This window comes from Chanodichthys erythropterus, chromosome 12 (assembly GCF_024489055.1).
Source record: "Chanodichthys erythropterus isolate Z2021 chromosome 12, ASM2448905v1, whole genome shotgun sequence".
NCBI classification, from domain to species: domain Eukaryota; kingdom Metazoa; phylum Chordata; class Actinopteri; order Cypriniformes; family Xenocyprididae; genus Chanodichthys; species Chanodichthys erythropterus.
In genome coordinates, this window is record NC_090232.1 from 45,949,496 (window position 1) to 45,960,354 (window position 10,859).

The 10,859-nt window shown below is 45.2% G+C and overlaps 1 protein-coding gene across 1 annotated transcript in view; it reads left to right on the forward strand.

Annotated features, from left to right (window-relative positions):
* The first annotated feature begins 8,282 nt into the window (after positions 1-8,282).
* LOC137032392 (putative adhesion G protein-coupled receptor E4P) overlaps positions 8,283-10,859 on the forward strand; it is a 31,008-nt gene continuing 28,431 nt past the window's right edge. Inside the window, exon 1 of the mRNA XM_067404148.1 lies at positions 8,283-8,364. Coding sequence (XP_067260249.1) covers positions 8,283-8,364 — 82 coding nt within the window. The remainder of the gene's footprint in view (positions 8,365-10,859) is intronic.

Here is a 10,859-nt window from a genome sequence, read left to right on the forward strand (position 1 = left end):
GAGAATGGTCCATTTTCAGTGGTGATTCACGCCTCCTTGCATACTGTGTTTCTTGGCAAAAAGTGTCTTACAAAAACTAAATCAATATATTGTTTTATATGAAGGAGTAGGCAGCATAATTTTTACATAATTTTGAAGCAAAAACTCTAGTTTACAACCTCCAATACCCAGAAGGTTTAACTCTAATGTGCCTCATTTGAAGTCACCATAACAGTGAATAGTTGTTCCATTAGTTGGGCTCTAAACTCTTACTATACTTTTGTTGTTTTCTGGCTGCTGTGACAGTGTGTTTGTTAAACATGTTTGCAGTAGCAAAGAAATCAAAAGTAAAATGACTTCAAATGTTGATGGTTATCTGTTGATTGTTTTGTGGGCATCATGAAATGGCCAGATGTCATTTGAATCTAGCAATTCTGTTATTAACATTATAAATGTATGCTCTGTGTTCATTCAGCATGAGTTCTCCAGCATCAAAAAGATTTTAACATACATGAACACTAAAAGTTAGTCTATGCTGACACACAGACATCAAGAATCAGCATATGAATCTCAACAATGGTGACAATCAAAAGTGGGATGCATGCTGGGTACCAGTATAGTACAAAACACCCAGCATGCATTGCAGCATGGCACTTTTGATTGTCACCATTGTTGAGATTCATATGCTGATTCTTGATGTCTGTGTGTCAGCATAGACTAACTTTTAGTGTTCATGTCTGTTAAAATCTTTTAACTGATTGCTGTTGGAACTCATGCTATAGTGATAAAGGATTTATAATGTGAATATACCAATAACACAACACAATTGTTAGACTCAAGTGACATCAGGCCACTTCATGTTGCCCACAAAACAATCAACAGACATCCATCATCACCTGATGTCATTTTGCTTTAGCTTCCTTTGTTACTGTAAATGTGCTTAACAAACTATAATAAGAGTTAAGAGCCCAACTAATGGAACAACTATTCACTGTTATGGTGACTTCAACTTTTGTAGATGTCTAAAATAAATAAAGTCAGTCTGCTTAGTAATAAGTGAAGCTGGTAATGCTGTTTGTGGAGTTGTTTAATCATCCTCTGTTGAGATCTTGAGAGATTTAATGTCTTTCATCTTCAGTTGATTTCATCTAAGGCTGTGGCTGAAGTCAGTTGTAGTTCTTGTGTTTCTGCTTGTCTCTTTTTCTGTTCTCTTCTTTCCTTCAGTGATTCTGCTTGTTAACAGGCTTATTAAGGCTGAGATGACTCCATATTTAATATATACAGATTTTGTGGCTCAGATAAGGTTCAGTTTAGGTTTATTTCTTTGCTCTTGGCTGACATGTGGCATTGCTGTGGCCTGCTTGTGGCCCAGATCTGGCAAACAGAAGCGGCCCACACAAGGACCGTAATTCATTGCAGCATGTGGGCCAGATCATCATGCCACATGTGCCAGATGTGGGCCAGATCTGGGCCGACACAATGTTGCTATGTGGGCGGGTATTGGCAACATACTCATTTAGGTCATCTGGGTAGGCAACATGCTCATCGCTTAAGTCTTGCGGTATTGTTGTCAACATGATGTTTCTTAAGTTTTCAGGTACTGGTAACATGCTTGTGGCCTGGGCTCTTTCAGGTAACTGCATTTTAAGGAAACATGGCATTCAGATTTTCGCGGTCAGTAAGGGTTGGGGGATTTCAGCATATGGTTTTGTTTTGGGGGGTTATTGCTGCTCTCCCTGCTCTTATCCATGCTAGGTTGCATGGATGTGCAGAGAGTTCTTGCCCAGAACAGAACCATACTGCCAATACAAACTCAATCATATTTGACGATAGTGGTCCTGACAGAAGCTTAATTCCTCCCTTTTTTTTTTTTTTTTTTAAATACACAAACATCAAGAATAAACATATGAATCAACAGTGGTGACATGCTTTATACCACAGTGCACCCTGGGAGCCACCATAGTATAAAACCGTATTTAAATCAGCAGATTTAAAAAAAAAAAAAAAAAAAAAAAAACTTTTGGTCAATTATGAATTTCATCAATCAATTTACAATGATTAAAACTGTATCATCTCACCATCTCACCATCTTTGATTATGGCTTGTTTTACACTGTTACAAAAACCTGACATAAAAAGCCAAGTCAAACTGCCCAACTAAATGAAACACTGATTATCATAATGGTGATGATTACAGCTAATGGTGATCATATGTAAACCTCTGTTAATTCTCAAAAGAACTTCAAAAGTCAGTATGGTTTTGTAATAAGAGAGATTTAATGTCTTTTCAGTTGATTTCATCTAAGGCTGTGACTGAAGTCAGTTGTAGTTCTTGTGTTTCTCTTTCCTTCAGTGTTTCTGCTCGTTATCATCAGGTGTCTTCAATAATTGAACAATCATCACTCAATTAATCACTTAAGTACCTGATTAACTCTAACAGTGTTTCTTCAGTGCTTCATTGTTACTTTAACACCCTTATTTAACACCGGGGAATTTACTGTGCTGTGGGATCTAACCCAGGATTAGATATCCAACCCTGCTCCCTGCTACCATCCTGCAGGCTTTAGTTCCAACCCTGCTACCTGCAACCTCTGGTCAAAACAGTGTAACGGCTAATGTTAACGCTCTGGTGGTACGCAGGGAAGGAGTTTTGAATGGCGGGCACTGATGTCACTGCCATTACACAATAGGCTGAGAGGTGAGCACGTGATTAAGTTAGCCGTTACGCTTTCTCCAATTGTAAGAGATACAGACCCTCTCATCTCCCTATAATATACAAATCTCTGTCCTTTGTGGCCTTAAATTACCCAAACTCCTTTGCAGAAAATTAAATTAACAAAAATAAACTGAGGGGAAAACAAGTCTGTACTGTTATTATAAAATGTAAAACAAAATAATGTTTCCGGACATGAAAGTATAGATGTTATGTTTTGCTTTGCTGTGAATTTAACACTAAACTGCCAATAATGTAAGCCACTGGGAGACATCAGACAGCTGTTATTCATTGTATTGCATTAACAGAAAGCAAGTTTATATAAAGATTTGTAATACGAAGTATTTTTCCAAAACTAAAACATTTCCGACTTAGATCTGGACCTCTAGACCAACAGCAGCTACACTGTGTGTTCCTGTGTCCATCTGTCGACATTCGCTCTCATCATGCAAACCAGCAGACCACCAGAGGTACGAGAACATTTATAGTGACCACTGAAGAACAGCACAGATTTGGCACTCATGTACTCTGACATGTTTTCTCAGAGCGACTCACTGCTGGAGCTGTTGAATTTGGTGTGTGTGATCGTGGGGCTGGTGTTCTTCAGTTTGGCCCTGTTGACCTTTGCCCTTTGTCAGTGGAGTCCTGGAGTGAATAATGTGGCTCGAATCAACATCTGCATCAGTCTTCTGCTGGCTCACCTTCTGTTCCTGCTCACACAACAGTTCCTGAGCCTCATACGCCCTCATCAGGTGAGAATGATGAAGGAGCCCTACAGCTCAGCACAGCCACACTGAGAATCATCATAACCGTCTCTCTTGGTCTCCAGGTGTTGTGTGCTGTGATATCAGGTGTGCAGCACAGATCAGCTCCAAAAAGAGGAAGGTGCTTAGCAGTGGATTCCTGTGTGTGATTGGATATACGTGTAATGAAGGGTCAGAGGAGTGCGGATCCATTTGCAGCTTTTATTAACGATACAACAATACAGTAGGGCAAAGACAGTACCGTGGTCAGGGACAGGCAAAGGATCAGGGCTGGCAGCAATAATCAGAGTCAGGTCACAGGCAATGGTCGTGGTAGGCGGCAAGCAAACAAAGTACAAAGTCCAGGCAGAAATCAGGGCAGGCGGCAACGGATCAAACAGGGTACAACAGTCCAGGTAACAACAAAGAATCAGTCCACAGGAAAAACGCTCGGAATTGATCACCTTAGCAAATCAAGACTTCGCGAGGTATGTGTGCAAGTGAGCGTCTTAAATAGTGTGTGTGATATGGCGCAGGTGCAGGGTTCATCAGTCCCAGGAATGAGGGCCTATGGGTATTGCAGTCCGAATGGTAACCAGTCAATACTCGGGTGATGGTTCCCTCCGGTGGTCCGGAGGATGAGCCGAGGGAGCCACATTCATGACAGAGACCCCACCCTGCGAGCGGCTCCAGACGCGAGGAGGCGGACGCCGGGGTCTTCCACGCGGTCGAGGGGCCGGTCTCTCCGGATGCGTCCGATGGAACTCCTCCAACAAAGCGGGGTCCAGAATATCATCTGCATCGACCCAGGACCGCTCCTCCGGTCCGTACCCCTCCCAGTCGACCAGGTATTGCAACCTCCGACCCCGGCGCCTGGAATCGAGAAGATCCCGAACCTGATAGGCCTCCTCGCCCTCAATCAGCATTGGCGGGGGATTGCGGTCTAAGGCTCCCTCCGGCTCCTCTCCCGGACCCCCGGAGGGTTTCAGCAGCGAGACATGAAAGGTGGGAGAAACACGGTAATTAGCAGGTAAATTCAACCAAAACGATACAGGAGAGATTTGTCTAGTGATTTGAAAAGGCCCTACATACCTGGGACTGAGTTTCTTGCACGGAAGTCTCAACCGTAGATCCCTGGTTGACAGCCAGACCCACTGACCGACCGAGTACTGGGGTGAAGGTCGACGATGTCGATCAGCCTGCTCTCTCTGTCTCCTGACAGCCCGCTGCAAGTGATGGTGAGCTAGATCCCCTGTTTCCTCACTCCTCCGTAGCCAGTCATTGAGAGCTGGGAGCTCTGAAGGTTCACCAGACCAGGGGAATAATGGCGGTTGATAGCCCAGGACGCATTGGGACGGTGTGACTTCCGTAGAGGGCTTACGGAGCGAGTTTTGGGCATACTCTGCCCACATCAGGAAGTGACTCCACTCAGCTTGTTGGTGCTGGCAATAGGTGCGTAGAAAGCGGGTAAGCTCTTGGTTAAGGCGTTCCGTCTGCCCGTTGGATTCTGGATGGTAGCCGGAGGTAAGACTGACGTTGATATTAAGGGTTTTGAAGAAGGCGGCCCATACTCGGGAGGTGATTTGTGGTCCTCGAACGGAGACTATGTCCTCTGGAAGCCCGTAAAGCCGGAACACGTAGTTGCATAATACCTCGGCAGTTTCTAAGGCCGTGGGGAGTTTGGGGAGCGGAATGAGTCGACACGCTTTGGAGAAGCGATCGACCACTGTGAGGATGGTGGTGTGACCCTGTGAGAGAGGCAGGTCCGTGACAAAGTCTATAGCTATGTGTGACCAGGGTCGATGTGGAATGGGCAGAGGCTGGAGTAGTCCGGCAGGTGCTTGGTGTGAGGGTTTAGAGGTTTGGCAGGCGTGACAGTTGTGAAGGAACTGAATGACGTCGTGTAGCATGTTTCCCCACCAGAAGCGATTTTGTAGAAGGTTGTATGTGGCCGTGATACCTGGGTGGCCGGAGTTGGGTAGATCATGGACGTGATGCAGGACTTTATCTCGCAGAGGTGCTGGAACATAAACGCGGTTAGGTGGGCACTCCGCTGGCGGAGGGGTTTGTGTGTTGGCCTGGGTGATTTCGGTCATTATATCCCATTGCACGGGAGCAAGCAATATTGACTCGGGGATTACTGGCTCGACTGGGTTGGTTTGCTCGGCGTGTTCCGTTTGCCTGGACAAGGCGTCAGCATTAGTATTCTTAGACCCTGGTCTGTAGGTGACCATGAAGTTGAATCGAGTGAAGAACATGGCCCACCTGGCCTGTCGAGGGTTTAAACGTTTAGCCGCGCGGAGGTACTCCAAGTTTTTATGGTCCGTGAGAACGGTAAACTGGTGTTGTGCTCCCTCCAACCAGTGCCGCCACTCCTCGAATGCTGCTTTCATGGCTAATAGTTCGCGGTCCCCTACATCATAGTTCCGTTCCGCGGATGATAGTTTTCTGGAGTAGAAGGCGCAGGGGAACAGTTTCTCTGGGTTACCTTGGCGTTGGGACAGAATGGCGCCGATCCCGGTGTTGGATGCGTCCACCTCGACAATGAACGGGCGCTCTGGGTCTGGGTGATGGAGAATGGGAGCTGTGGTGAATCGCTCTTTTAAGTCTTTGAATGCTTGATCGGCTGCCAGGGACCAGCTCAAATGGGACGAGGTACGCTTGGTCATTGATGTTAGGGGCGCTGCCACACTGCTGAAGTTCCTTATGAATCGTCTGTAGAAATTGGCGAAGCCCAGGAATCGTTGCAATTCTTTCAACGTGCGTGGTTTGGGCCATTCAAGCACGGCTTTTACTTTGCCATCATCCATGGCCACCCCGTCTCTGCTGATGACGTACCCCAGGAAGGATGTGGAAGTGCGGTGAAATTCGCATTTCTCGGCTTTAGCATAGAGCTGATGTTGGATGAGTCTCTGGAGCACTGCTCGCACGTGCTGGACGTGTTTTGAGAAGGAGTTCGAGTAGATGAGGATATCGTCTATGTACACAATAACCCAGCGATTCAGCATATCTCGGAAAACGTCATTGATATAGGACTGGAACACAGCTGGACTGTTGGACAGGCCGAACGGCATCACGAGGGTCTCATAGTGGCCTGAGGTTGTGGAGAAAGCAGTCTTCCATTCGTCTCCTTCTTGGATGCGGATGAGGTTGTAGGCGCAACATAGATCAAGCTTGGTGAAATATTCGGCTTGCCGCAGTTGTTCTAGGGCGGCTGGCACTAGGGGTAGTGGGTAGCGGAACTTAACTGTGATGTCGTTCAGGGCGCGGTAATCAATGCAGGGTCTTAATCCACCGTCTTTCTTTTTCACGAAGAAGAAGCCCGCGGAGGCAGGTGACGTAGATGGTCGAATAAACCCCTTGGCTAGTTCTTCTTCAATGTAAGCTTTCATAGAGGCCGTCTCGGGCTGAGACAAGGGGAAAATTCTGCCCTTGGGGGGCGTAGAGTCAGGTAGCAGGTCAATGGCACAGTCGCTGGGCCGGTGAGGAGGCAGTTCGGTGGATTTCTTTTTGCTGAATGCTATGGCCAGATCTGCATACTCGTCGGGGACGTTGAGTTGCTCGGGTTCACCTTCAGCGATTTCCACAGTTCGGAGGGGTAATGGGACCACAGTACTCAGACAATGTTCATGGCAGTGACTGTCCCATTGGATAATCTCCCCCTCCTTCCAGGATACATGGGGATTGTGGGTGCGTAGCCAGGGTAAACCAAGGATGATGGGGTTGTTAGGTGAGTGAATGATGTAAAAGTGAATGAATTCTTGACGAAGGATTCCAACGTGCAGCTTGAACTCCTCTGTGATGTGAGCCACTCTGCCTCCTCCGATGGGTTTACCATCTAGCGCCTCCACTGTTAATGAAGAGGGATACTCAGTTAGCGCAATGTGATGGGTTTTAGCAAACGTTTCCGACATGAAATTCCCAGCCGCCCCCGAGTCCAGCAGAGCATGAGTGGTAATGAAACAATCGTTTATGACTATTTGAACGGGAATCTTGAGGCAATTGGTCAGACATTTGTGAGGGGGAAGCGCACTCACCGCTTTGGAGTTCGTTAAGTTGGGACGGATCGGGCAGTTGATCTTGTAATGTCCCGCCTGCCCGCAATACAAGCACAGGTGCAAGTGTCGTCGTCGTTCTCTCTCTTCAGGTTGCAAAGGTGTGTACCCCAGCTGCATAGGCTCTTGACCGTAAGTGGAGGGAGTTTGGGTTTGAGTGGGGCGGCGTGAACGGAGCAGGTTGTCAATATATATAGCCAGCTCGATGAAAGAGCTCAGTGAATGACCCTCGTCGTGGCATGCCAACTCCGCTTGTAGTTCCAAGGACAGGCCCCGACGGAAGAGCAGTTTCAGGGTATCCTCCACCCAGTTGGTCTGTGCAGCTAGCGTGCGAAATTGGAGTGCATACTCAGCCGCTGAGCTTTTGCCTTGACTCAGAGAAAGCAGCTGTTCGCCTGGGTTCTGGCCGCCGGCAGAGTGCTCGAATACCTCTCTGAATCGTTGTAAGAATTCTGTAAACGTGGTAAATACTGATCCGTCCTCTCCCCAGATGGCTGTGGCCCAGTCCAACGCCTTGCCGGTCAGCAGAGAGCAGACGAAGGAAACACGGCTGGTATCTGTGGGGTACAGAGAGGGCTGCTGATTAACGTACAAAGAACATTGCAGGAGAAATCCCTTACATCTCGACGGTGTGCCATCGAACTTTTCCGGGAGGGCTAGTCGAGGATTGACAACAGGTGGACTGGGAGCGGGTGGCGGAGCTGCCGCCGTGGCCTGCGGCATGGCTGCCTCGCAGGCCCTGGAGCGTCTTTACCAGCTCTTCAGTCAACGAGGTGAGTCGCGTCAATTGATGATGATGCAAGGCGAGTTGACTGGCTTGGGCGGACAGTTCCGTGGAGATCTGAGCGAGAGCTGCTGGATCGCTGTGTGGCGAAGTCTTCTGTAATGAAGGGTCAGAGGAGTGCGGATCCATTTGCAGCTTTTATTAACGATACAACAATACAGTAGGGCAAAGACAGTACCGTGGTCAGGGACAGGCAAAGGATCAGGGCTGGCAGCAATAATCAGAGTCAGGTCACAGGCAATGGTCGTGGTAGGCGGCAAGCAAACAAAGTACAAAGTCCAGGCAGAAATCAGGGCAGGCGGCAACGGATCAAACAGGGTACAACAGTCCAGGTAACAACAAAGAATCAGTCCACAGGAAAAACGCTCGGATTGATCACCTTAGCAAATCAAGACTTTGCGAGGTATGTGTGCAAGTGAGCGTCTTAAATAGTGTGTGTGATATGGCGCAGGTGCAGGGTTCATCAGTCCCAGGAATGAGGGCCTATGGGTATTGCAGTCCGAATGGTAACCAGTCAATACTCGGGTGATGGTTCCCTCCGGTGGTCCGGAGGATGAGCCGAGGGAGCCACATTCATGACAATACGGTTGCTCTGGTTGTGGTGAGTGAGTTGTTGTTTAAAATTAATTTGATTAGAAGGAAATAAATCTGCTTGGGGCTTTTGTGATATTTCTTCTATCTGTTAAAAGTACATTTTGTACACACTCTGTATAAACACGTACAAGATTAAAAAGAATAAAATAAAAACGGTCAACACCAGAAACAGTATTTTTGACAAATTCATCCAGTTCTTATATTGTGTTTTCCTACAAATAGCTGCTGGATAAAATGAGGGTAACTATGGTTTGTTGCATGACCATTCATTACCTACACCTTTCCCTCATTAGCCCTGTGATTCCCTTGTGTATTTATACTCTGTGTTTTAGCTGCCTTGCAGAGGTGGAAAGTCCAGGGCTCAGAGAGTAAAAGTCCTGCCATATTTTTATTCCACCCACTGAAGCAGTGTTAAAGTTAATGAGTTAATTAAGTGAATAATTGAGTGATTGAATTTGAGTCACCATCATTGCGATCAGGGTTTGCTTTTGTTGGGCTCTTGACCCTTGACTTTTTAATAGTAGATTTTGATTGTTTTGATTTAAATTTTCTCTTTCTTTCAGTGTTTGTTCACAGTAGGTGTTTGAATGATTGAAAGAATATTTCAGGAACATCATACTAACCTTTAAAAAACATTCTATTAACATTAAGGAAACTGGAATGTTACAAATAAACGTTCCTAGAATGTTGAACTTTAAGTCAAAATTAAGTTGAAAGAGCGTTTGAGGAACAACATACCTTGTAAAAAAACGTTCTTCTAACATCAAGAAAACTGGACCTTTTTTTACGTTTCCAGAACCAACGCTGAATATTATAACAAAATTCTGTTAGCTGGGATCATACAAAACTCACCAGTGCCTCCCAGAATGCATTGAGGCATGAAATCTTGATGTTTAAGTGTGTCTAAGTGAAGCAGTAGTTGTTTAAATGTTTAGTGTGTTTTTCAGATAATTCAGATTTTCTTATTGCTACAATCTCCCCTTTTTAGGTCTAGGGGTTAAGGGAAAATGTAACAAAAATGAGAGAGGCCATCTCCACTCATCTCCAGCCCCAGCTCAAAGAAGAAACACTGCCAACCAAAGATGAAACTGAAGCGTAATTTATTAAAACAGAAAAGAAATTGGCGACAAAAGCTTCAGGAGAGAGCAAGGCCAAAATAATAAAAAGATACTACATGAATTTGAATCATCTAACTTACCTATAACAAAAAGAAATTGAAAAGAAAAACTGCAATACTTTACTCTCTGCCTGTCTGACAATCAGCAAACGGGATACAGGTGTTTCCAATCAGCACCTGAAGAGCATCAGATCAGCAGAAAAAAGAGAGGGAAATAACAAAAGCAGCAATACACAGAAATATAAAGAAATTACCATAAAAAAAAACATCGCCAAACATATTACACAAGAAGAACAATACGTCCTGGGATGTAACATTATTAAAACACTGCTGGATCACATGTTGTAGAAACATGATTATTATCAATAAGGTGAAATAAATAACACATATGTTTCACAACATGTTTCTACTTGCTAAGATAAACTCAAATAATTTTGTAACAGAAAACATATTTAATAAGGATTAGGAAACATTAGAAAGATACAATGGATATTTGATTAACTGCAGAACAAACAGTTACAACAATAAGACAAACAGTTGAACATTGAAACATCGAGTCAAACTGCCCAACTATAACAAATACTGACCACCATAATGGTGACATCAAACCAAACTTATTTTCAATAAACCATCAACATCAAAACCTCTGGTTTGTAATAAATGAAGCTGGTAATGCTGTTTTTGGGGTTGTTAAATGACTTTGGAGCCTGACATCAAACACATTTTTAGATGTCAAACCAATTTTCATTTTCTACTAAAATTTGACGTCTAAGTGATGCTGGAGTCCACGTCCAATAAACTTTCTAGCTGGGGTGACTTCACATTGTGACCATAGTATGAGCACACGGTGAGAGCGCTGTGAGGTTACATTGTGT